The sequence below is a fragment of the Periophthalmus magnuspinnatus genome, chromosome 13 (assembly GCF_009829125.3).
Source record: "Periophthalmus magnuspinnatus isolate fPerMag1 chromosome 13, fPerMag1.2.pri, whole genome shotgun sequence".
Lineage (NCBI taxonomy): Eukaryota > Metazoa > Chordata > Actinopteri > Gobiiformes > Gobiidae > Periophthalmus > Periophthalmus magnuspinnatus.
Genome location: NC_047138.1, coordinates 5,346,290 through 5,374,159, shown reverse-complemented (window position 1 = coordinate 5,374,159; position 27,870 = coordinate 5,346,290). Strand labels below are relative to the sequence as shown.

At 38.2% G+C, this 27,870-nt stretch overlaps 1 protein-coding gene across 2 annotated transcripts in view; it reads left to right on the top strand.

Moving 5' to 3' along the window:
* LOC117380038 (rho GTPase-activating protein 42) overlaps positions 1 to 27,706 on the top strand; it is a 78,522-nt gene extending 50,816 nt beyond the window's left edge. The window contains exons 5-25 of one of the 2 annotated variants that reach the window (XM_055225857.1): positions 13,102 to 13,203; positions 13,414 to 13,524; positions 14,603 to 14,707; positions 15,404 to 15,533; positions 15,895 to 15,995; positions 16,514 to 16,623; positions 17,125 to 17,181; positions 19,337 to 19,415; positions 20,034 to 20,073; positions 20,341 to 20,403; positions 20,543 to 20,617; positions 21,134 to 21,218; positions 21,407 to 21,465; positions 22,142 to 22,247; positions 22,440 to 22,599; positions 23,558 to 23,708; positions 24,285 to 24,647; positions 24,886 to 25,033; positions 26,304 to 26,366; positions 26,442 to 26,521; positions 27,065 to 27,706. In XM_055225857.1, coding sequence (XP_055081832.1) covers positions 13,102 to 13,203; positions 13,414 to 13,524; positions 14,603 to 14,707; positions 15,404 to 15,533; positions 15,895 to 15,995; positions 16,514 to 16,623; positions 17,125 to 17,181; positions 19,337 to 19,415; positions 20,034 to 20,073; positions 20,341 to 20,403; positions 20,543 to 20,617; positions 21,134 to 21,218; positions 21,407 to 21,465; positions 22,142 to 22,247; positions 22,440 to 22,599; positions 23,558 to 23,708; positions 24,285 to 24,647; positions 24,886 to 25,033; positions 26,304 to 26,366; positions 26,442 to 26,521; positions 27,065 to 27,153 — 2,277 coding nt within the window. In that variant the 3' untranslated portion in view covers positions 27,154 to 27,706. The remainder of the gene's footprint in view (positions 1 to 13,101; positions 13,204 to 13,413; positions 13,525 to 14,602; positions 14,708 to 15,403; positions 15,534 to 15,894; positions 15,996 to 16,513; positions 16,624 to 17,124; positions 17,182 to 19,336; positions 19,416 to 20,033; positions 20,074 to 20,340; positions 20,404 to 20,542; positions 20,618 to 21,133; positions 21,219 to 21,406; positions 21,466 to 22,141; positions 22,248 to 22,439; positions 22,600 to 23,557; positions 23,709 to 24,284; positions 24,648 to 24,885; positions 25,034 to 26,303; positions 26,367 to 26,441; positions 26,522 to 27,064) is intronic. The other variant, XM_055225858.1, reaches the window with a different exon arrangement.
* The last annotated feature ends 164 nt before the right edge of the window (positions 27,707 to 27,870 follow it).

The following is a 27,870-nucleotide window of genomic DNA, read 5'->3' as shown; positions in this document are numbered from 1 at the left end:
GCTGTCACTAAGGGCACGATCGGTCCTGTTGACAGTGAATACCGAAATAGATTAGTACGGCACTCACGTTATTACTTTTTATTATTGTACACATATTTAAAAGTGCACTATGCAACTATGCAACTTTTCGTCTATACAGAAGTTATAGAGATGTTATTGTTTTGCTTTTTCACAGTGAGAATCCATGTTTTCATATATTTTTCACCAATAAAAATACCATAAATTGAATAAATATTAGACAAATACGCAGTACATTTTAAAGACAGGGTGTTTTTCTTCTATAGAGTATTCATTGCGCAACATATTAAGGCCACCAATGTTTTGAAAATACTATATTCGCTGAAAACAATCTATAAACATGAGTTTCACTTTCATTTCTGATGCTCTGATTGTCCCCACCCTTCGCTTCCTGTGTCAACTCACTTGCCCTTTAGAGCTATCACAACACAATTAGTGTGCTTCCTGCTAATGTAACTACTACACAAAGCATCAAGTTTGTGAAGTTGCTGCGTGCAGTTTTGTATATTTGGAGATTTGTCATGTGAGAGTAGACCTGTCCCAGCAGCAAATTTCATATTGCTACCGAGAAATACAGCGATAAGTGATAATATTGTACTACTTTCTGTCACTGGTACAACAACAATAACGCAAAATATTCCCAGTAAAACATTTTAAATAGACAGTTTCGTTGAAAAGGCATGAGCTGCAGCAAATAAATAGCAGAATGAACCAATAATTAGCCATAAAAGTTATTTATTCTACCGTCTACAGCTCAAATCTTATCGTATTACAACAAAAACATGCCAAATCTCCACATTTTTACAAAGAAACTTAAAACACAATAAACTTAGCCACAGTATATATTGCTTCAGCTTTCATATATTGAACGATAAGTCTATATAGTATTTACAGTGACAGACCTATGAGCGTGGATGATGTAGGCCTGTGGGTTGAGTATTGCACATAATATTATTACTTCTAAGTGTCCAGGGTCCAGGAGAGATCGATAAAATACTCAAACATGCATGGATGACATCTAAAACCTCTTCAGGCATGTTTCTGATGAGAGAGCAATGTTATAACATGGTAGAAAGTGGAAAAAATACCCTCTCTTTAAGCAAAACACGTGTACATGTCCAGGTCCTGTTTACCCTCACTGCAGTATTCCGTAAGGCTCCTCACTGCTTGGACTATTGCATCTGAACTGAACAGTTGCTGCGTAGTTGGTGCTTAGGGGCTTCGTAGTTCCACAGTGGGTGAATGCTAGAGCAGGAGCTGACTACAGAGAGCAGTGTGGGCTCATCGCTACCAGCCATGCTTTCATTCACGGCCAGCAGAAGAGTCAAATAAAAGTAGTGCTGCCAGTTTGTGGTCATTCCCTTGGTGAGATCACACAAGAACACGCAGATCCCTCCCACTAACTTTATGCTTCTTTATCTATAAGCCACACTGTTGTACTGCTGTATGAATCATATGCACGGCTTTACTTAGTATAGACTGTGCAAGGTGGTCCTGTCCATTAGAGTCGCTTATAAAAGGTTCAGTTTGGAAAGTGATTGATGCGTTGTACTTATATGCAATAGTCAATCCATTAGCTAATTTTAATCTCAAATTCAAATTAGAAACGTGCTGCGTAACGTGAAAGCAACCCATGTTCAGAGCACAGGGACTGAAACGAGTCATTTGAGGTATCTATAATGGAAAAATCACATAGGACGTAATGACGTTTCCTGTATAGTTTTATAATGGCTGTGATCTTATTTTAACGTAAAGTAAATGGCTCTTATTCTGCGTGTTATAAAAAAGGCCAAATCACTGTTAAGCTTTCCGTAGGGTTAATATTGAGTTTGGAATTTTAGCATCATGACACCGCTAGTATCATTTTGCACAGTTGCGGCAGACACTGACAGAAGAGCAGACACATAACACATAACGCTGATGCTTCATTCTGTCCATAATTAAATCAAACATTTTGCTATCTTTCCCTCAGTGCCCAGGGTTCCATCTCATTTCTCCTGTTTACAGAATGGTTCCTTAAAAGCCACAACCCCAGTTACTCCCACTAGCTCTTCACTTCCTCCGACCACTTCCCCCTAATTGCTCGCTCTCCTTTCGCGGCCCATCCCCCGCTGAACATTAACTCAACCAGAGAAAAAGAGCGAGAGATAAAAGGCAGACATCACGAGTGGCTGAGCAACTTTCCACAGTTCGGGGAAACTTGAGATTTGCTGCCTGACCCAGTCCAGTTTCTGCGCTTTGTGATTCTTCCAGCGTCACTGCCAAACAGGGAGGCTGCCCTTATTTGGGTATGCCGAGAATAATCCCACTGAGGTCATGGAGCAGCGAAACAGCTTTTAGGCACAGCTACAACATTTCTACACTGTAACAGATTGAACACGAGACCATTTAGGCTCACTCTGCTTCTCAACAAGGCTAAACCAACTGTTTGGAAGAGAAAGCTTGTAATCTGTGCGACAAATACGAGAAAGGAGAGTGAACAACAACAATAGAACGTGCTGTGCCATATGTGCCTATATTCACAAGCGTGGATTGGAAATTATACTGTTATATATCCTGGTAATTATCCTGGAGTGTGTGTATGTTCAGTGCAATTTATTCAGCACCAAACTATACTTGAGCCACTTATATGTTTGTAGTCCATCATTACTTAACATGAAAAGAATGTTTCTCTAGTCATTCCGGGGCAAAATGTCAAACCCCTAAAAGTTAATGATTGTTTTGCTAATGGGTTTTCTGTGCTTATTTTAGAAATGATAAGAAACTGAACGTCATTTAACCTCAGACAAAATACTACGCATTTTTGCACGCACACAAATATTATTCAATGTCATTCTTTTACTCGTGAGACATGACCAACCTTCAGTTCCCCTGGTGACAGAAATAAAGAAAGAAAAAGACGACACTTGCAGGCTCAAACTGGCATTTTCACTATTCGTTTGACTTGACATTTGAGATTTTTGTTTTGTTCAAGGGTCTTCGCCGTTTGTGACATGAGAGCGGCTCATCGCAGGAGAGCAACGCAAACAATAATCTGAGCCGCCGCTTATTTCACAGCAAATTCTAGTCGCTCTCACTTCACTTTACGATGACCGACTATCAGTTCCTCACTCACGATTTGGAAATTAGTCATGCGTCGTAAAACAAACCAGGACAAACAAAGTCAGTTGTGCGTAAGACCAAACCTTAACCTTATAATTTAAAGGTGAACTGTGTTTGCGGTGGAGCGTCCATTGTCTGCTCGTCTCCATAGAGATGCTGCTGCTTTCCCTTCACAGTATAACACTAACATTATCAATCTCCATGGTGATAAGCAAGTGACGCTACTAAATCAGGTGGAAAAGCGCGTAAGAATGCATGTTTTTCTTTTCAAAGATATGCATTAGCAATGAGAAATACAAGACAGATAACTTAAATGCCATTCTTTGGAACATTCCCAGCAAAACAATAACATCTACACGGAGACAAGCAGGTGGCAGACCCCTTCTATCAGAAAATATTTAAATATGCTTTAAATATGTAAATCATTCATTTTAAACAGGGTTACATTCATTAAGATGGACAAGAAGACTATTCTTTACAGTTAACGTTGCATTTTTTTGTGTTGCAAAGTTCACACGAGGCAAATCTGATGACAATATAACCGATCATTTGAGCCTCTTCAGTCTCCACTGCAAACACAAACCTAGAAGAATACTAGACTTCTTATTTCTTTAGAGTGAGAGTGATATTGCATTGCGCTAAAATCTCAAAAAAATGCTAGCTACAAATAAAGATCAATGCAAGGATACAGTGTCATATATAACAACCAGCTTCAGGCGCAACTATATAACATTCCAGGGATACAAATATTCCATGAAAAAACATTTCTATCAAGGTCTGAAGGCCAAGGGACGTAGTGTATGTGGTGCTCAGGACTGAGGCTGCCCACACCAGACTCTGCCTTTGAACGCACCTCTGCAAAAAAAACAAAAAACGATGTGTCAAAGCCTCTGCAGGGAAATGTTATTATTATCATGCCACATAATATTAATACAATCCATGTTTAGTGAGTAATGCCGCCAACACAATCGTAGCTGTAATAAAATGCGAGAGAGCACCGCACAAAAGGATGAATTCAGTCCATATTATAAGCAACAGATAAAATCCAGTTAATTCAATTGTGTTATTAGATGTTTGTCTTGTCACTGTTTTTTTGTTGTTGTTGTTTTTTTCTTTTTTTTATCTGACCACTAAAGCAGAAACACACTGAAAATGATTTTGAAATGAATGTAATTACTTGTGGGCAGTGGAGTTTGCCTTTTTAAAGAAAGCAGCCATGCACTATCTGGCAATATACTAAATGGCTTTTTGCATAATATCCACTAAAAGTAACTTTATATCATGAACTTACAAAGATATATAATGAATTACTACTACTGCTACTACTACTACTACTACTACTACTACTTCTACTGCTGCTATTTCCACTATTGCTGTACATTATGACAAAAAAGTACATGTTTTTTTCTCATTTAATTATATTTTGTCTTATGATAAATGAATAAAAATACCTTCCAGTATTATAATATGACCTTAAACATTACAGACTTTAATTTATTGCCATTGTACACGCAAAAAAGTGTTTGATTTTCCTTCAAAATCTGAAATCTTCTCCAAAACACTGACTTTAACTGACAGAGGGTTCACTTTATAATAAATGAAACACCAAAGCAAAGCATCGACGTTTAGAAATGACTGAATATCAATCTCTCTAAAAAAAATTGCTGCTTTTACTACTACTGCTGCTACTATTACTACTACTAATACTACTATGTAATGAAGTTATAATTTCCAACATAAAGAGACTGCATAGGTGATGATCCTTCTCAGTATCTCTAAGCAAATACTAAAAAATCTAACAAGTCAATACATTTTAATGGTAAACTGGTCACATGTTTGATTATTTGCCCAGTGACACATGGGCCACAGTCGACTGATCTAACCCATAAATACCTTATAATGTTTGTGAAGCTATGATTGTCAACTATTCATGAGCCCTGAAATTATGCGCTGCAATATCTTCCCACTGCTCACTCCTGATTTTATAGAAACATTTTGAAGAATGAGTGACAGGATTATTATTGTGTTATTGCTTTTCCATGTAGCTCATTCTCTGCTCCTCAAAGTGACAAATCCCGTTAGCCCACTGTTTAATGCTGTGCCGTTGACATAAAAATCAACATCGCAGTTTTATAACATCTTTGAGAGGAAGACGAGGAGGGAGTTTAATTTGCCCCAACAAACTTCGACGCTGAGTTACATCATGTCGCTGTCTCAACACTTTTGTGAATACACTCGATATCTCCTTGATGGTTTTTGGTGATTTTGGTGATGATAAAAAAAAAAAAGAAAAAAACATTGACTGATATTCTGGTTCAAAGAAATGTTGCCTTAAAACTCATTTTCTTCAGTTCAGTAGTGAGAGCTAAATTTATCTTAATCTAAAAGATCCTTTTTGGACTCAGAAGATGTAACATTAAAGGAGTTTTGAACTTGCATCGCTATAAATGTATTTTTGCTGCTTGGTTTGCTAGATTTGAAGTTTAAATTGATGGACTGTAATTAGCAAATCGCAAATGCTGCACATATTTAGATTAAAAAAAAAAAACATGTCTTCTATAAAACAACTAGCTGCATGTACATGTGACTGGTTAATTCAATGTTAATTTGTATTTTGGCGACAGTAGCTCAGTTGTTGAGAGTTTGTCCAATGATCCAAAGTAAATAAACATCATTGGTTGCGTGGTCAGATCCACTGTGCGATTCAGACTCCCACAGATGAATGCTGTCGTCGTGCCCTTGAGCAAGCCACTTAACACACCTTGCCCACAGTGTCTTTGTGCACTAGTGTTTGAGTGTGTGTGTGTGTGTGTGTGTGAATGGGTGAGTGAGTTCTTGTTGGAAAACGCTTTGAGAGCCTTGAAAGTGCAAAAGCGCCGTATAAAAAGTGACCATTTACCATTTATTCAGCCCTTTTCAGTTTGTTAGGACATTTTTGTACATGAATAAGTGTTAGTAAGTACTGTGGTCCCTTGTTTATCGCGGGGTTATGTTCCAAAAATAACCCGCAATAGGCGAAATCCGCGAAGTATCCGCTTTATTTTAATCTTTTAATCTTTATTCTATATGTTTTTTGGCTGTAAAACCCCTCACCACACACTTTATACACTTTTCTCAGACAGGCATTAACATTTTCTCACATTTCTCTCTTGTTTAATTGATTAATAGTGACACTCGTGTATTTCACAGTTCCTCTGACCGTGCGTCTTTGTCCTGGCGCCGTTTCGCTGTAATATCGATCAGACATTTATGTAAATTTAGCTGTGAGCAGATTCTGTGCGGGTTGAGGCCTGGTTACTCGTGTATTTTTATTGAAGAGAAAATAACTTCCACTGGACTCCGATGTAAAAAGAGAGTTACAAATTTTTTATTCACAGCTTTGCAGCTTTTCACAGAAGTAATTAAACCAAGTCATTCTCAAAAATAAATATTACTACGGTAAGAAAACCATTTGGCTCCGCCTTTACGCGCTGCCTCAACTCAGCACATTTCCCAAGCGTGTGTTCTTTTCCTCGTACGTGCAATCGCTCTTAAAGTGACGGTAACATATTTACATAAAACTTAAATAATAACAGTTCTAACAGCATTTATAACAAAATATCAACACTGTATGAATTTGCTGCAGTATTATATATGAATTAAAGTCGGCTCCCACTCGTTCTGTGCTGTGTGGGAGACGCAGCACGGAGGAGGTCGATTGACGGTGGTCTGCAGTGCCTTGGCCGGTCTGGAGGCAGAGCACAGTGCACGTTCATATACTGTAAAAAAAAGCGTGTGGAATTGCATTGGAAAAATCCTTGAAACAGCAAAAAAGCGAAGGGTGAACCGCAATATAGCGAGGGACAACTGTAAACTTAAAAGTAAATAAGTAAAAGCTTGTCATGGTACTAGCCCTTAAAAACACTCTTATTACCAAAAGCCAATTAGGATCATAATTCATGTAATATATTCAATACAAATAAGCAGTTCTAAGGAGTTTATTATTAGAATTCTGCTGCTAATGTCTAATTAGCAGCAGAATTAGGTTATGTAGAAGAAGATATTAATAAGGGCAAAAATAAATACGAATTGATATCAAATTAACCACGTGAATGTAAGCAAATAAGGAAATAGCTTGATTTGAAAAAGTGTACACAAAAAATAAGTGTTGGATTAGTTTGGTGATATTTCAAACTTCTCTCAAACTTAAAGCTCACTGTAAAAATAAATAAAATAGCACTATAAAAGTTTTTAGTTCTGTTTTGCTGTCGATGGAGTTAATTTTACTCGATGGGACTGTCAGCTAAATCACCATTCTGCATTTTTGAGTCCAAACTGCCGGTAATTTGAGCCGTGCAGGTGTTTTTGTGACCTATGCGGAGAGTTACACAAAAAGTTGTTTGTTCTTCCTATATATTTATCAAAACGACAAAACTTTTTTTACGTGACTGGCTAAATGAAATATTTGTAGCCCGTGCTGCATCTCATTATCCATCATACTTAAGTCAAACCTCCCAGCTGTTTCTGCGAACAGTAAATACATCATCTGAAATTTGGTAGGTTATAGTGGGGTTGGGCATTGGAACATCTGGAATAATTTGTTTTAATTTGGAAAACCTGGCAAAATTGCACGTATTTATCACTCAGGTTGTGTGAAATACTTTCTTGGACCTTGAAGCACAGATAACCCATGGTCTGTTTTTCTCTTATATTAGAAGTGTTTTGTTTCCCTGTGAAGGAAATATGTCTCATTAGTGTGCGTTAATTGGCCCACTGCTTCAAGCATCTGATGTGTTCTTGCGGTGTGTGAAGTTAGGTGAGGGAGGACATGTTTTGGCTTGACAGCAAAGTAACTGTTCAAGCTTGAGTCCTATTTTCTTTAGTTCCGCCTACAAGTGTGGAAATGAAAGCAACTTGTGTGTGGTGGAGCATCAAAATAACCTGGCTATTTCGTATTTAATCACCATTCCGGACCCCAGCTCCAATTAGCCTCCTCTAATAAGCTCACAGGGATAGGCTGCACCGTTCTCCGCTTTCAAGTCACTTCACGGAGAATCCATTATAAACGAGTTAAAATATCCACACGAGTTACGCATAGCTAGCCATTGATGTTGGTATTATTCCGTGGCTTTGGAACAACTCCAGTGTATGCGCGATACAGTAACCGTATGGACAGATTTGACTTTCCGAGCTGCTTACTACTGTTACCATAGCGACGGGAGGCTCAGAAGCTTTGGCCCTGAGGATCGTTAGGCCCATGTCAAACTGGTGATGTGGAGCCACTGTCCAAACACTCCTCCTCCTCCTGCCTCTCCCCAGTCTCTTCTCTCTGCGATTTTCCTTCAGCTGAGAGCTTCAGACGGACAGTTTTGCCTCAGTATCCTGTGACCATTAGGCCTACCTCGAGACAATTAAGTGTTACGTAATATTAAAGCATATAAAAGCAGCTTTCTCAATTTAAAACTATGCATTCCCTTTTTTTGGAAACACGCATTTAAAGGTGCACTAATTTAACTGTAACTTTTCTGGATTGAGAGTCTGTATCCTGCTTGTCTCTTGGAATATTCCAGCATATGACATTAAACTTACTTATCTCCATGAAGCCAAGGAGATGACGCCACCAGGACAAGTTACAGGTCAGATCTGTGGAGGTGCAACTCCTGCTTAGACTAAGAATTTATGATTTTCAAGGTGTTTTTTGTTTTGTTTTGTTGTTTTTTTGAGCAGTTAAAACACCAGTTGAATAGATGAGTTAACTGTGAAACATTCCAGGCAAAGCAAAAACATCTAAATGGAGAGAAGCAGGTTTGTTTCTTTGTTTCAGACATGCATCTCACTGTCACTGCAGTTTTCTTCTAATTAGGGCTGAGTCATATAGTATCAAATGCTATAAAAGCCTCCATTAAACAGCCTTAATATCGTGGATTTTTATGGCAAATTCGCTCTTGTTTATTGTGTTTAAATTCTAGACCAGCCCTAACTTCAACAATGAGCACGTTTTTAAACTTAAGCATGCTACAGACACCTTTGCAAAGCACATGCTCATTTTTAGTACACACCTACTACTACTGCTGGCATGAAAGTACTTTTAAACCCTCCATTGGGTTTGCCAGTTCCACATTCCACACCAGAGGAATGAGCCTCACAATATACTCTTCTGCATCTGATTTATTCATGAGCGTGAACAAAGCAATCAGAGGAATAAATCTGTGCAGTGCAGGATCCATGTGTGTTTTAGCCCCTCCCCTACCAGCTGATTGCTCTGGTTCACAAGCACAGGATTCGTTTTCTGTCACCAACTCCCAACAACTCCATGTGTGCTCCGGGCGCCAGATCTGTCCACATCTCATCCCCCACCACGTGTTTGGGGCTTCAAAGTATCTCTCCTCCTCCTCCCTTGTGCGTGCCCTCCTCTCCCCAATCACTCTTTGCAATTTAAATGCCGTATATATATATATATTCCTCCTCTGATTGCACAAACATATCCAGCGGGCGGGGGAGAGTACACAGAAACCCAAACACCTGCTCTTTTTCCTTGTCATTACCGTAGCACACGTTTGCACACGTCCAAGCCTGTTATAAAACAAACCAGGACACAAGCGGTGACTTAATCAGGCTCTTCGCTCCTCGTTGCCTCTAACTCACTGGTTTTGGATGCGGACAAAAATAAATAAATAAAAATATATCTTACTTTCTGGCAAGATGACAGTGGTCAGCAGTGTTTGGAGATTCCCACTCTGACTGCAGGGCTTAGCAGAAACCATAGCTCTTGATGTAATGTGAATTATAGTGTGTTTGTGTGTGTCTATGCAACATTTGTGCATAATATTTTCCTTTAGCCTTCAGCTCAGAACAATGTCACATCCCTTTTGTTCATGTCTAAAACCCCAGGATCCTTTTGGGAAATTTATTTTCTGTCAGCATGATATCTTATTTAATCATATGCTTAATTTGCCTGGCACCTGTTTATTGTCTTGTTGTTTCTTTGTAGCAAACAAACCCAAAATATATTTAACTCTCCTCTAATAATTCCTGGCACCTCGGAAATGTCTAGTGGGAATGATCTATTGATTTAGCATCTGTTGTTGTAATAGTCCTGTGGTGTCACTTGGACTAGAGATGCAATGTGAAGGATTTGTGAGTGAACTGCCTTTATCCCAAAGTGCTTTTTGTTTTGTTAATATCACGCAGCTCATTGTAAAGTTTGGACTAGTTTTAAGTGACATGTCCTTTGCTTTTAACATCCATTTAGTTTAGCGTAATCTAAATTCAAGTGGAGTGGACCCATGACTAATGTAACTCCAACAATGTTTTCACACTTAATAGTGGTTGAAAATGAACTTTTAAACTTACTTGTGGACTTTAACTAACTTTTACCATCTATCTCAAGTACTTTATAATATATATTCAAGAACTTTCCACCACTGCAGAGAGAAGTGTTGTGTCTGTGTGTAACCAAATCCACACATAATACAAACATAAAGGTATTCTAAACTATAGGCTAGTTCAGGTGTAAGAATGACTTCATGTATGCTGCATATTTTCATCCAGTTAGTCACAATAACACGACAAGACAACAACAGTGATAAATTGATACTGAATAAACAATAATAAATCCCTGAAAGCATGATAATATAAGCAGTCGATCTTATAATCAATCAATTAATTCAATACAATACAGATACTCATTTAAAAAAGTGCTGGTGCTGAACTATTATTATTATCATTATTATTATTTTATTTATTTTTTTAATTTTAATTGTATTTATTTTATGTTTTTACTATTATTATTTAATTGTATTTTTTATTTTTTTTTATTTTATTTTGAATGGTTCATATCTATATCAGGGCTAATATAAGACCACATGGTGATTAAAGCAAGTAAAATAAAATTTACATATTATTATTATTATTATTATTATTATTATTATTATTTTTATTATTATTATTATTATTATTATTATTATCATCATCACCATCATCATCATCATCATATTTATTATTATTATTATTATTATTATTATTATTATTATTATTATTATTATTATGTTTTTGTTTTTTTGTTTGTTTTTTTTGTACTTTATTTTGAATGGTTCTTATCTATATCAGAGCTCGTATAAGACCACATGGTGATTAAACCAAGTAAAATAAAATTTACATTATATTGCAAAAAAAAAAACCTGAAAAAATACTTTTTAAAGGATCATTAGTCATACTTAAAATCAAAATATTTTTAAATAGCTGGTTCGTAATCGTGAGTACAGTACATGGTCATATCAGCACCAGTATTAAACTTTAAATTTCAAGGCCATGGGAATAAAAACAAACCGGCCGGATCTGGTTACATTTGTTCATTTGTCTCCTCCTCCTCCTCTTCCTCTTCCTCGCTCACCCGGTCTTCTTCTTCTGTCTGTGTAAAAGTTTGCATAACGATATGGGCATTAAATAGTCAGGGATTGGTTTAGAGGTCAGACTTGCAGATGAGTTCTTTCACAAATGCAGTCTCCACTTCTCTCCGCTTGGGTGCAGATTGATTAAGGCCTAAGGAGTGGAGTTTTTTGGGTTCGCTGTGTAATCTCGTAACCCATATCGAGGGCTCAGAATCTATAGGGCATAAGTGACATTCAACTAACTTTATAGGTGAGGGAAAAAGTTGGCTACGCAGACTACTAATGCAATCCTAAGTTATACTATCAGCGAATGTAGTTTCACGTAATTACAGCTTGAATTGTATCTTGTTGCTTAAAAACTTATTTCCCTTTTTGGTGAAGAGGAAGTATTTTTGTTGTTCTGTAGTGAAAATGCAGGGTTGCTATCAGAGGTGAAAGGAGAATGGTTTCTAGTGATAGCCCAGGCAACAATAACTCAAGTATGTTACAACCAAGGTCAGCACAAAACCTTGGAGCAGATGGGTCTTAAAAGCAGAGTCGTGGCCACTTTATTAGGTACAAACACACCTGAAAGCTATTTTTCTTGTCTGAAAACATAATTACATTGCTGTTGTTTTGTTTTTTTTGGTTAATTTTCTTTTTGTTTTTTCATTTCTCCTTCCATTCACGCCATTCATTCAATAGAACAGTTCAGTTTTGACACGTTCAGAGTGACATGTCAGAACATTTAATGCCACTATACTGCTATTTTTTTACAGAGGCGGCTTGATTATGGGAAGAATCATTTATAATTAATATCATGATTTGAATCAACGTAAAAAAAAAAGTTAAGCAGAATCCACACAATATCGTTGATTAGAAGTTTTGCGATTCGAAGTTTTAAAAGCCACTGTATATTAGACAAGTGGCTTTTCACGCAAGAGAGTCTCATTATCCAGAACTGAATTTATTATATTTTTTCTATTACATATTTTTTAATAATTGATATGAGCAATAACTGTAATCACTATTAAAACTGTATTAATTGCGCAACATAGTGCTAGTTAAAGCGTGTTCAGTTATTCATAGGTTCAACTTCCTGTTTATAGGCAACATTTTGAGCACTTTCCACCATTCAGAACTTAATAATATTTTGATTTAAGTTGTTAATTGCTAAGGTAACGCTAATGCTATTATTGTATCACTTAGAAACCCATAGATAGGAGGAAATGCAGTCTTTAAAATCTCTATATTTTTGTAGGTTTATGTGAGTTGTCTTTGCAGGTGGAGCACAGCACATAGAAACTGCTGAGCGCTCTAAGCCAAATGGATTATAGGCAGCACTGAGCTTTACAGTCAATGAACTGTGTATTTCCTTTGCTAGTGGACTGTGGGAGTAATGGCTTATAATTTCCACAAGCCCTTATTGATAATACGGGTCCCTATTGACCGTAGCAACATGTCTCCTAATCATTACACACAGCCCGATGGTAATTTTATGACCTGCTGCTGTAATGTATTGACAGGGAATTTAGATGACAAGTATATGATTTAGCAAATGTAGTTACACCTCCACCTAGTGGCAGCTTGTCAATACTCACAGTGAGTCCGTTTGTCTTTTCAATATTTATAGGAAGGGAAGAAGAAATTCGACAAGGAAACCGAAAAATACTATTCAGTTCTTGAGCGGCACCTCAACTTGTCATCTCGGAAGAAGGAAACGTATCTGCAGGAGGTAAAAACAAAACAAAATGAGGCCTTATAGTGTGAATATGAATAATCCTTTGTTTATGGTCTCCTCCAAAGCACAATATGCGCTCTCTGCACTTATTATCTCTCCAGGTGGTCCCCATATTAACCCATTGTCAACAGAGCGCTCGGCGAGGATGACACAGCCCTTTGTTGTTGTTCTAACCTCAGCTTTTTGTTTGCTTTGCTTTCTCAGGCTGACACTCAGATTGATAAGGAGAGACAACTCTTTTATGATGCTTCTCTCGAGTATGTTTTCAAAATCCAAGAAGTGCAAGAGAAGAAAAAGTTTGAGTTTGTGGAGCCCGTAAGTGAATCAACATTTTTCAGAAGTGTTAAATGCTTATCGACTCTGCAGTAATTGCTTTTTGTTTTAAGTTTATATTTTGTTGAAAGATGTGTTTTTGTAGTGTATAGTAAACAATTAAGCTGTAATGAATATTGATTTTATTTGGGCGTGTCTTTTTAGGTGAAATTCTTGCAAGTGCAAATTGTGAGTGATATGCTAAAAATATAATATCAGCATTTTCTTGGAGCCAGATCACAATTTTATCACAATTCATGTACGTTTATATTGTCTTGAAGAGGTAAATAGAGCAATCTGCTTCTTCAATCGCAGCATTCTAACTATTTTAAGTATACAGTCAATTCTTGCCTCTTAAGTTGTTTTGTTTTTTTCAATTCTTCCCTCACACTTGCTTACCTCCACTGGCAGCTTACCCAGAAAACCAAGCCAGACATGTAAATCTCCCCCAGTCCCAGGTAGAGCAGGGCAAAAATACGACAGGGCACAGCCTTGCCTGTGATGAATCTGGGTCGAGATAAGATGATGGTTCATCCTTGAACATTTGATATAGCATCGCCCAAATCAAATCAGCGGCCAGGATTTGACTGAGAGCAGCTCGATATGTGTGGGATCGCTCGTGTTGGAGATGGGATCAGTTTTCACAGCCAATAATATGGCTCCTACTTTTCTCACCAGTTATAGGAAACTTTAACTGGAAAAATGCAGTTGAAGATCAAATGAAGTATTTAATTAAAACAAATGAATGGTTATAGGAAAAGACGAATCAAACTTGGACGACTGAGGGATTACACAGACAAATGAATGATTATGTTTAAACCACTGCATGAATGGATGCATAATATAATGCATTATAAACACATATTGACTTAGATGATGTTACCACTCAAGAATTAAAAACACTGTCTGAAAAACATATCTTTACTACTCTGTAAAAATCAGTTGGTTAGTAGCCCTTAACTACCATTTATTTATGTCAAAGTCTTGCCTGAAATTTTGTCTAACTTTCTGCTCGTACTCCCTGTTGTATAAATGCATCACATTAAGCATGTAAATCCCTCTAACTTTGTTTCCTCCACAGCTGCTGGCGTTCCTCCAGGGTTTGTTTACCTTTTACCATGAAGGATATGAGCTGGCTCACGAGTTTGAGCCCTACAAACAGCAGCTCCAGTTCAACCTACAAAACGTAAGTCCCGGCACCTCAGGGCTGCAGACAAAGGAAACCCGCAACGTAATCATATTCTGCAACTTACCATACAAGATGTAACAAAAACTCTCACAAGTGGATACCTGTATGAATAAATGAGATTGCGCACAGTCCAAGGATCAATATTTTGTGAGTGCTGGAGTGTATACGCCACTGCGCGCGAAAAATAAAATAAAAAACATGGTATTGAACTGCTCTTGCTGCTCTCCTGCTCCGTTTCTCCATCAGCGATACTTTCTGCTTTCAGCCTAAAGCTCCAACTGCTCTGGCCCACATTTCAGCAGCTGCACCAGGGCTAGTTTCACTCTGAGTCTCCCTCCATGCTGTCTGACGTATAAGTTTTAACAGTGGGTTCACAAGCCAATGCTGCTTTATTTGGGGTGTACAAAAATCCTGTTGTTCAGTAAACAGTGAGAACCCACAGCTATTTTATAAACCTAATACTTTTTACAGCAGGTTGTGGCTTGTGTTTGAGTTACTTGCTTTTATATAGAACATGATATGATGGCTCCAACACTGGAAAATAGGCTACGTTTATAATAACCTTTGGAATAAATGCATCAAAATGTAACAACTTCACAAATTAATCTAGTTTTAACAGTGAATATCATACATTTTTGTCCAAGTCTCTAGTCTAGTTAATGTTCCCCAGAGTTACAGAGTATTTCCTTACAGACACGGAACAACTTTGTGAGCACTAAGCAGGAAGTGCAGAAGCTGATGAAGAGGATAAGGTCAGCCGATCAGGATTATAAGCCTCCGGGCCAGTGGACGATGGAGGGCTTCCTGTACGTCCAGGAGAAGCGTGAGTCGTCTCATCACTGGCTTTTCCCAGATAAACACCCACACATACACATGCATTCATACATACATGCTTTCACATTTATCACCATAAACATGACTGCAGCTTTCCCAGGCTTCTCCTGCAAAGAGACTCTCACACAGAGCTCATAACTCATCCTGTTTACCCATTCACTTTGATGTTCTCCAAACAAGAAGGGAGCAAACCACAAATGGTAGATTTTTATCACTACTGATAAGCAGCTTTTGATTTATCATGCGCAAATTGTTAAATTGATTTTTAGAAGCCTCTCCAAAAGTCTGTGAATCGAAGTGGAATAAAGAGTGGCTTGGTCTTATTTTCTTGTCTTAATTTCTCCTCCTAGGTCCTTTGGGATGCACTTGGACGCGTCACTACTGCACGTACGATAAAGGCAACAACACATTCGCTATGATCAACACTGAAAACAAGTCCACTGGAAAGCAGGTATTTGTACATGTTATAGTTAAAACTTAAAAGCAAAACACAAGGAATATAATCTGTGTGGGTGTAGAGAATAAAGAAGAACCACTAGGCTTTTAAATAACTCAAAAAAGAGACATCAAGATGACAGAGCTGAAATATGGGCACAAAACATAGAACGAAACACAGAGAGTTTCAAAGAGATCCAAAAATAACAGAAAGCCCCTTGGACCTTAAAAGTAACCTCTGCACTAAGAAAATAGACTGCATTTTTGTCCCTGTCAACACAAAACAGTCTCCTACAACTAAATAAATAATGCATGCCAGAAAGATCAACCCACACGACTGTTTGTTCTCATTCTGACCAGCCGACTGCCACAGCCCTGTAATTGCTTGTGTTCACTAAAAGGAGCACTTAGTAGACTTGGCTTAGATATAAACTTTTATTCTCTTCTGACACTTGGAAATACAAAAAGCACGAGAGAACTTCACTTTTTTTGAGTTGTCTCCAGTTATTGTTCTTTTTCTATGTCGATTTTCAGAATGGTGTAATTCCGAATCAGCCCGAAGTGTTCAAGTTAAAATCCTGCATTCGGCGGAAAACAGATTCCATCGACAAACGCTTCTGCTTTGATGTGGAAGTAGTGGAGAGGTCTGTGAATGTGCGGTTTTATCCGTGTCTGTATGTATTGTTACCGCTTTTACTGTAACATTATTTGTGGAGACGTTTTGCAGTTTTCCCACATCTTACAGTAACTGAACCAGTTTGCATGTTTGTTAGAATATGTTTGATGCGGTTTACCCTTAGCTACACAGGACAATTGTACTTTTTTTTTTTATCCCAAACCCAGATAAATGTTGTCATAGCATGAATTAAAAGAGTAAAAAGACATGCTAGATACATCACAATATTCTACAGACAAGTTAGATATAAGTATAAAGGAAAGTGACGAATGTGATTACAAGTTTAGTCAAATCTAGTACTAAAAAAGTCTGTTTCAGTTGGATGACACTGCAGACCGCCTTGTTGTGTTTTTGTCCCTGTATGTCATGCATGTCTCTCACCTCTTCTCCAGCTTCTCTCCATGTAACATAACTTTGACCCCAGTTTTGAACCCGTTTCCCTCTTTTGTCTGTGTCCATGTTGCTATAGAAATGACACCTGTCGTGGAACTCTTTTCAGACCCCTTCAGTTTTTCTGTAAAGTCCGGTATGTGAACTGACCAGTGCTGCCTGTGCATGTGCTGCATGTCTGCACCTAATCAAAGCGCACACTTAAATTCACTCTGTTCTAATAAAACAGTGGGTCCTAAACATGTCTCACTGAGTTCAATACAAGCCTCGAGGAAACGGTAGCTACTGTTGTATTGAACATAATATTTAACTAACACAATGAAATTTAACCAAGAAAAACAGTGAAACAATGAACAACTTTGAATATCCAAATCCAAGTTTAAAGGAGCATTATTTAACTATTTAAGCTCTGCCACTTGCTCATTTCCATGAAGATATTATAGCTTAGCCTGGAATGTTCCACAATATGGCATTAAACATGTTTGTCACCATGGAGATGACATCAGGCAAAGTTACATGTCAAATCTGTGGAGAGGTGCACCTGTTCACTGTAGGAATGCATGTTTTTTAAAGTAATTCAACAAAAGTGAAAAAGTTCAATGCCATGCTCTGGAATATTTCAGGTCAGACAGTAACATCTCCATGGAAACAAGCAGGTTGCAGATGCCCCAACAGAAAAGTTACATAGTGCATCGTAAAGTTTAGAAAAAGATCATTTCCTGAGCGTTGGTGTTCATATCTCAGTCTGAGTACTTAGTCCTGAAATCATCCAGCCACCATCAAATCAGATACTTAACACTCAATAGGATGTAAAACTCTAAATCTACTTCATCGCACATTGATTTGTGTCACTTTATGAATTAGCTGATCATCGCTTGTCCCTGTGTGGGTTTTAATTTTTTAGCTCAATGGATCATAGATAATTGATAGATATAGCACTTGACAGTGAGATCAATTAGACCATCAAGGGGCATTAGGTGCATGGCCAAATCCGCGCCTGTACTGCTCTTTCTGTGGTGGCTCCTGGCTGACCATGAACGGTAACTGTGCTTTATTTGCAGAACAACTCATTTATCATAAGCTCCGGTGCCCCAAGGTGCTTGTAGCAACCACAAGGACAACCCAGGCCAACTCGAGTCAGCTTCAAGCTCAGCCATTTATCCTCATTAGAATAAACATGCAGTTCTCCAGCTGCAGCCCGGACACAATCAGGCCGGGCATTTGAACAGCTCATCTCATCTAACTCAGGGTTACATTAGCCAAAACTATATATTGCTGTACATTTTATTAGTGTGGCATGTCCAGACCTATTGCATAATCCTCATTATCATCGCAGTCAGACTATAGTGCCAGGAATTTCCTATGCAAGGAAAAATATGAAATATTTGAATTATAAAATAATTACATGGAGTTAAATGTCCTTGTTTTTGAGCACAAGGGAGTGACACCAGGGTCACATTTTTGGCTGCTATTGAAACTAATCTGTCACTTTGTAATTTGTGAAGCATGACATGGTATTTTCAGTTAAATGTTTCTCACAGTCTCACAATGCCATTTTTCTTTTTCTAACACAACATTCATTTGTATTGTCACCTCACAAATTGTGTTGTTTTTTAAGGAGGCTAAGTTGAAAATTAGTAAACACATCATAAAGTTAGGCCTGGTTGAATAAATCCATAAATCCTTTGAACATTTTTAATGAAAACTTCACTGCAGTAACTATAAAAGTTACCTTTCTCTGTATCTCACCACAAATTATTACTTTATAACTGCCCATTTATCATTTTGCTTTGGTTTTTAGATTGCCATTTGATTTATTCCTCAAAGATCTCATTTGTAAACCATTAGGTAGTTTCATTTGTTTGAAGAAAAGATTGGTATAAAATAGTCATTTGTTGCAGCCCTGCCTCTACTAACTATCCCTTCTCAGTGGGGTGTAGCTCACTGCAGCTGCTTCAAACAGTGTGGTGTCACATTACTGCTACAGTACATGCTCCAGCAGCGACTTGCTTTACACTGTGTAGCACAAATGGATGTGGATGTAGAGCAGCCATAGGGACTTGCATGTTGGGTGTGAGGCAAAGAATCACTCTGTGTATTACCATTTTAACATAGTGGTGGATTTAGAAAATGCACAAAGTGGTTTGAAATCCAGCATTTGCACATGGGCTGTCTTTGCGGCACTAGTCCTTTTATAGTGGTCTGAGCCAGTGTAAACAAACATGGTTTGTCCAGGGGCCCCCAAGGCAATGAGATCAGACTGAGAGCAGCTTTTTTGTGAATCTCTGCAGGCATGGCATCATGACACTGCAGGCTCTGTCTGAGTCCAACAGAAGACTGTGGCTGGAGGCCATGGATGGCAAGGAGCCGGTGAGGGCCCTCACATACCCCCTGTCTATGGTCAGGCTATTTCAGTAGTGTGAGCAGTTTGCCTTTAATAAAGTGATAGGTGTGTCAATAGCACCCTCTTGTGGTGAACCAAAGTGCAGGCTTCACAAACCGCACCCTGTGTGCTTTGGTCAAATATAGCCTACATATAAAGAGAAGTTCACACTAATGGCAAACAGGAGCTTGTAGAATATAATTTAAAAGCTTTGGCATTATTTTAGAAAAAGAAATCAAATTATTGCATGGGATTCCTTCAATTCAACCCTCAACTTATAATGTTGAGTAATAATGATCAAACCAAATATAACTGTGTATTCTCTCATTTGTCCAAGAGTGGTCCAAGGTAGAAAGGTTTCAAACATAGAAAGGTTTCATCTGGACAGGGTTTCACTGAAAACTGAAATCAAGATGTTTTCACTACAATCCAGAAGTCATTTTTAATCAGAGGACTTAATGCCTTCTGCCTGCCTACCTCAAACAGATGCATATTCATCAGGCATATTTTATTATTATTATTATGATTGTTTTTTGTTTTGTTTTTTCTTACTACAATTCTGTCATTATCACAAGCTAATCCTGTGTCATTTTTCTTACTTTCAGATTTACAACCTTCCAGCAATTTTGAGTAAAAAGGAAGAGAGTGAGTATGTCTTTTGGTACAACAATAAGGCACAAATGAATCAAGCTCTATACAGCAGTGCTGCCTTGTAACCTACACATATTCATATTCATTAGGACAATTACTTGACATTCTCCCACACACCTGACACAGTGTTGCCTTCAGCTCTGCGTTTGTATCTTATTAGTTAAACCTCTAGCATAAGGGAGCACTTATTATTCCTCCATGGCACGTGGTTAACCTATGCTGTAATTGACATGTCAGCCCTATTCTCCTGTTGTCCTACAGTGTTTCTAAATGAGGCCGGCTTTAACTTTGTGAGAAAATGCATTGACCTGGTGGAATTAAGAGGTGAGACTTTTTAAATCTACTCCTCTTTGATCTGTCAAATGACTTGATCTCTGTCCAGACGCGATTTTGAATAATAATGTGCTGTTTTCACCTTGCATTATCCATAAATGAGAAAGCTCTTACATGTTGTTCTACACAGGCCTTAACGCCATGGGGCTGTACAGGATAGGAGGGGTCAACTCAAAAGTACAGAAGCTGATGTCCACAGTGTTTTGTAAGTAGACCGGTGCTTTTATTTCACATGGTTTTGATGGAGAAGATGCAAGATACTAGGTAACACTTTATAATAACTACACTTCGCCTTAATAAATCATAAGCAAAGACAAAGTAAGTAGTTTATTAAGAATGATTCAGGCTTACTACGTTGCTCTCGGTTGTTTTCAGTGATTTTTTGTGAGTTTTATGATTAAATATTTGCATGTACTATAAAAAAGTTGTAGGTAAAAGTATAGTTTCATTTTATAGCGACTTGTTCCTATGCTGTGGCAGCGAACCAGCCGTGCCGCCTCTTTCTTCATGACGTTATTAGATCACTAAAGATAATCCTGTTTTCCCACACTTAACACAATTGTACAGGAAACGTTTCTGTGACTTATCTGGACCACTCCTCGATATGATAGCAGCTCCTCAGAAACTACATGGGCTGTTACCTCACAAACAACATCAAATATCGTTTTTTCTGTTTTGTCATTTCCTCTACATTTACTCAAACTCGTCATCTCCTCTTTAGCATCAAAAGCTCCGGTGGATATAGAGCTGGATCCTGAGATGTGGGATAACAAAACCATCACCAGTGGTCTGAAGAATTACCTCAGGTCAGCATGCCCTACCCGTTGTGTCCTTAGCTGTCAGGAATAGTCATTACCTCCATAATGCCTCCTCCAAAACCTCCCCGGTGTTAGCTGCGCATTGAGAGCCGCTGCTGACTCATGGAGGAAGGGGAGCTGCGTTAAAAGCCATATTACTCAGAAAAGAAATGGCAACCGTTCTCTCTGTTCACCAGGTGTCTCTCAGAGCCACTAATGACCTTCAAACTACACAAAGATTTCATCATGGCTGCCAGTAAGTTGTCAAAAAGTACAGCACTTTGGAGGTAACACATTTCTGCGCTTCGATGTGACTGATGTGTGGTGGAACAGATGTATTTGGAGAAATCATCTGATGGGAATGGCTAAAATTTTGGTGGATTTGTCTAGTTACTATTGATGATTGAGGGGAAATTTTTTGATTAGTTAGTTACTTTTTTTCTCCCAACTGATCCATATTTGTAGGTTACACTATTATAATAAAACGTGTACCAGGTATGTGTTTAAAAAATTGCTCTGTTGCCTTAATTGAGGCCCAACTCACTGGTACCTAAGACGTTATAAATTTTAAGCTGACACTGAAAGCACTACATTAATGTTACATCATAAACAATTAATATTCAAGTAATTAAGAATTTAATACATCAACTTATCCCAATATTACCACTGACTCCTGCTATACTGCCCGCTACTTCTCTGACTGCAACTTTTAACCACTACTTTTCCACTTTTGTATTCCTATCTGCAAAAAAAAAAAAACATTCAGAAAGCACAATAGATAAGTACTAGCATGTCATTACTTTAACTAGTCACAGTATCTGCAGTATCTACCGCATTCTAACCATGCATATGCGCTTAACTCTATACTCTCTCATATTTGTATGTCAGCGTCTCTTGTTATTATAATTCTCTGTCTGTTCGCCTTTACTTAGAATCCGATGACCAGAATTACCGAGTATGTGCTATCCATGCCCTGGTGCATAAGCTGCCAGAGAGGAACCGGGAAATGCTGGAGCTGCTAATAAAACATCTTGTCACGTACGTGTTGGTGTAATGAATGACTAACCCTGTGGGCCTAAGAGAAGAGATAAAAATGGTTTAGACTGATTAAAGTGTCCTCACAGTCCAGGGACAGCTTAATGCACTTGTAGCTGTCAGTGTGTGTGGTAAGGAATTACATTTGGACATATCAGCCGTGAACAGGCCAGTAATGCTCTGCTGCGTTTACAGAGTTTCCACCCAGAGCCAGTTCAACCTGATGACTGTGTCTAACCTGGGTGTCGTCTTTGGGCCCACACTGATGAGGTCACAGGAGGAGACGGTGGCGGCCATGATGAATATTAAGTTTCAGAACATCGTGGTGGAGATCCTCATAGAAAACTTCAGTAAGGTATAAAATAAATAAATAAATAAATAAAATAAAGGTCATGTTAAATGTTAAATAAAAGTATTTTCAGCACGTTTAAGTCAATGCAATCCACGTATTTCATTCTATATGTTCTTATATTGTTAAAAAATCATTATTATTATTATTTTTTTGGAGCTTTATGACATACCATACCAGCTTTTTTTATAAAACACTTCAAAAACTTACAGGTGGCCATTGTGCCATACACAAGAATACAACAGACAAACAGGTAATAATAATAATAATGGCTTACACTTGTAATGCACTTTACAGGCTTGTCAAAGCCTCTCAAAGTGCTACACTATAGTCATTATTCATTCATTTCCACACTTGGTGATGGCAAGCTACTATTGTAGCCACAGCTGCCCTGGGGCAGACTAATGGAAGCGAGGCTGCCAATCTGCGCCATCGGCCCCTCCGACGATCACCTATCATTCGCACACACACCACTTTCATACTACAGGTCCATGTATTGTACACAGAAACAATGAGATACGAGTCACTTAAGTTCATTAAAAGCCTGAATAGAAGCAACAACAAATCTCTGTCTGACCTGTTAAAAGCCAGTGGAAAAAGGAGCTTTAAAAAATGATATGTTTTAATTCCGCTATATAGTTTACTTTGAATGTAGATTTTTATAGTTGATATTTGTAGAGTGACATGGGAATTACGCACCAAAATCTATGTAATTTATGTAAACACATTAAAAATCCAATTAAAAAACACCTGCAAGAGTGGATTAAGCAAGATCTCGTGCATGAGCAATAAATGCCTTTTGTATGTCTCACTTTGTTATGTCTAGTTTTCTTTAATTCTTTTTACTAGTCATGCTCTAATCCAAAAATCCCCTGAAAAGACAGTCTGTACTTTGCATTCAGCACATCAAGTGATCTTCTAATTACTATCTTGTTTTGATTAATCGCTTTGGCTAAACTTGCAGATATTCGATCAACCTCCGGACCCTAACGTGCCCCCCCCTCAGCCCCAGATTCGCCTGGGTTCGCGCCGCAGCAGAGCCATGTGCATGTCCACCACCGCCAGGAAACCCCGCAGCATCTACGCCCCGACACTATGCCTGGCAGACGCGGAAAGTGAGCACCGAAAACAAATCTATGATGACGCATGATTCCACTATCTGCTGACGTGTGACCTAGGAGATAGTCATACATTAAACAATATCATCTCTAAACTCTACTATGTAAATGCATAAACGGTTTCTGGCTTTTAAGAAAATGTTATATGTGCACATTCATCATATTGCGTAAAATCTGCCTAATATTGTTTAATTTATGAACGTGAACCCAAAAAATTCAATATATTTAATTAGTTTAGCTCTCACAAACCATTTTCTTGAAGTACTATTACATGTTTTTTTTGTTTTTTTTGACATATTGTTATTTTTGAATATGATAATCTTACCACAGGGGGTTATAATCAAGTAATGCCTGTTTTATATATATTTATTTATAGACTAAAAGTGCATGTATCATATTTTTGTATTAGTTATTTATTTTATAGCAAACACACTACAATATTTATATTCAAGGCTAATTTACAACATGTTTTACCTCCACTTTTGGTATCATGCTTGTGTAAAAAGAGTCGTCTTGCTCTCCCAGCAGGTTTTAATGAGAGCCTCTTGTGCCTGTTTCCTGGTCCCTGCTTAGGTGACACGTTGAGCAGCAGTCCCAGCAGCACACCCATGGGCAGCCTGGAGTCGCTGTCATCGCACTCCTCAGAACAGAACAGCTCTTCCCAAACCACCTGTCCCGCTCAGGTCCGGGACACGTCTCTCCTGGATCTGCTCCAACTGCCCTCACTGCTGTCCAACGGTCCCGGGGGCACGGGCGCTGTCAGCAGTGCAGAGTCCAGCTCGCGGGAGGACGCGGGCCGGACAGATGCGGAGTCTGAGGACGGGCGCAGCCTATCCTCAGTCAGCACCTCGTCACAAATGTCTTCTGCGCCAAAAAAGGCCCCTCACACCCATAACAATCTTAACATGGCACTACTGAAGCACTTTACAGATGAAAGTGAGTATGTTTACACTGGTTTACTTAAATGCAATTATACATTTTACATAAGTGTTATTTAATTAAGTTATTAGACAGGTTTTGGTCAGTGTTTCAAGCATCTATTTGTTTTAAAGTTGATTGTAATAACTAAGATAAGTAAAAACCCATAGTCATTAAAAATTATACACACACAGATCATCTTTGTTTAATTTTTTTTTTATGCAAATCAAATTAAAGTCTTTGTTTTTATGTCCAGGTCGTCGACGCTGTTCCGCATCTGTCCCAAGTCTATCAACACTGGAGAGTCCAAAATCAGCCGAGAACCCCAAACTTCCTCCTAAAGATGTGATTCGCCGCAGGGTGGACTCCTCCGTCAGCAATGGCTACCAAAGACCAGGATCAATGTAAATGCTCCATCGTAAACAAATACGCACAAATGTTCATGGTGCAGGGATTCTTAATGCACTACTGAGTCAATGAGCCCCGTAGAGGCTTCTGTGCTACTTTAATCAGCATTAAACACCATCATGCAAAAGAACGTTCTGATTTTAATAAAAAGTACATTTGCCAAATAGCCACAGAACACCGAGGAAGTATCTTCAAACTAAATCAAATCAGAAGTGATAAATAGCAGCTTTACCGGTAGCAGAGTTCATGCAAGTATTAGAACTACAACTGGGTGATATGGATATGAATAAAAATGTTAAAATAGAAAGCTCTTTTTAAATATTTAGGTGAAAGCATGTACACGTGTATGAGGACACCATCATATAAATTCATCGCTGGTTGCAGTTGTTACATGTACTTCGATTGTATAAAATCACAGTGCACTTCTTGGGAGTGTTTTGTCTGCGTGTTTGCTCAATTAGGTACAAGTCAATAGTGGCGGTGGACAATAGTTTGGAGACATTCATCAGTCTCCCATGGTGCAGTCAGCCTGTCTGCTTATGAGCACAGAGTTTAAAGAGGGTTTTGGGATTGGAGGAGTACGTGCACCCAGATTTATGTCTTTCCCTTTGCTGTGGGAGCGCTGCTTTTAATTACACTCTGCCTTCTGCCGGGTTGATGTGACCCAGGAGCAGCGTACACTCGCTCTCCTGGGACAAATAGATTGTTTGACTTGTCATTTCTGGAAAGCAAGTCACACAATTTCTCAAGTACGTTCCCCGTATAGCTCCCACTGCACTCTGCCCCAGGTTGTTGTGCTCAGGGTCAAGTGGTGCCTTGTTACACAGTTTTACCCAGCTGCACTTTAGCCTAGTAACTGCTGCTGCTGGAGGAAGTCTCCCTCTCTGTCATCGTGTTTTTACTTTCTCTAAACAAAAGGTGTTATGTCAGAACCAGTCGCATATTTTGATCATTAAAAAATCTCAAGTAATAGGAATTCCAATTCTAGCTTAACTGCAGACAACAGGCGGCAGTAAATCAATATCTACTCTCCTTTTATTAACCCTATAAAAACAAGTCAAGCATGATAATGGACAAAACAAATGGGAGGATCACCATTCTGTAAATGCCAGTAATTGTTATAGTCAAATATAAGTGCCTCATTTACCCCCACAGTCTAGATTTAGTTTGTACATTTACTTTTAACTTGCAAGTGTAAATCACACAATACAATTCTATGATTTCATTTCATTTTCATTAGTAGTTGTGTGTGTTTTGTTATTGCAGTGTTGCAGCCCGTGCGCTTCTTTTTGAGGGTGCTTCTTCCACTCAAGCCCTCCCAGGTGGAAGGTACTGCAGTATTATGGCATCATTCTAGATCAGTGAACCTCTCAAGAGTACTGAGATTTGATTTTATATTTTCAGAGAGGCCAAAGCGGTGTACTCATGTGAGGCTGAACACAGTCATGAACTGAGCTTCCCACAGGGGGCGCACTTCTCAAATGGTGAGTAAAGTGAAAACTGGGTCAAAGCTTTGATCAAAGCATTTACACAATATCCAGACTGAAAGTTGGCTCAGCTGCACTCGGCTGACTGTGACTATCAAATGAAAACCTACACTGTGTTTGCTGAGTCACTATTTAACTCTAAAAGAAAGTTGATTTTTTTTTCTATTTCTTCCTGCTTTTCGTCCTTTTCTGAAGAGACTTGCTGAACAACCTGTGCAGCAGGTCACTGTAACCTTATGATAGAAGGCGCTGGTTCCTGCTTAAATCAGCCAGCAAAGCCAGCAGTCTCAAGAAAAATGTCAACAATCGCTCCCCATTTAAATTTCTAGCTACATTAATTCACCTCCACATTTTTTTTTTTTTACCATTCTTTTGTAAGAGCGACATTTCAAGCTAAAGGTTTTAGATCTAGAAGAATTGAACTTTCATTACTGTGGTGTTTTGAATATTTGCTTTAATTTTGATGTGGTTTAACCACAAAGCATCAAGAGTCTTGTTCTTTCTGTTTACCTTATGTCATTCTTTGTTTCTTTTCTTTAGTTTATCCGTCTGTTGAACCTGGCTGGCTCCAAGCGACATACGAGGATAAAACAGGTTTAATACCAGAGAATTATGTCGTCTTCCTCTAAAACTCTTGTAAACATTACATTATTTCATGGTATCCATGGAAGAGGCCAACAAGGTATTATTTGTACTTTGTGGTTTTCATGTTGTTTTTTTTTGTATTGGAGTTATTATATTTGTATAATAACTTTTAGATGTGCCACACCTTTTTTATCTAATTATTACTGTAGGTGTGTTTCAGTTCAAACTATGCATTCACAAAAACTTAACATGCTATTTTTAGACACAGTTTAACTGAAAACTGGTCATATTTGTTTGCACATGCGTCTTACTATAATTGTCTATAATCATTGAACCTGTTCACTGCTGTATTGCCCTTTGACGTTGCACACAATACTGTACAATGCACCATATCTTTCTGTATTTTGAATCAACAAACTGTACTGTAAATTACCATTTTTCTGTGTAAATTATATTGAATGGCTTTACTTACACTGGTACACTGGAGTACTAGCAAAAAACAGTGGACCACAATATTATGTCAAGGACAATTTAACAATATTTACTTTTTGTTACTGTCACAGAGTTTAAAAATACAACATTTGTGATTTAATTTTTGAAAAGATACATTTTACAAAAAGAAAATAATAATAATAATAATGTTAAAATAAAAACAGACTTGTAGCTTTTTTGTAAGACTAAACAGACGCCAAAGTAAGACTGAAGCAAAAATGTATTTGCGCAGCTATTCACCATGTGGCTTATGCCAAGATCAGACTGTT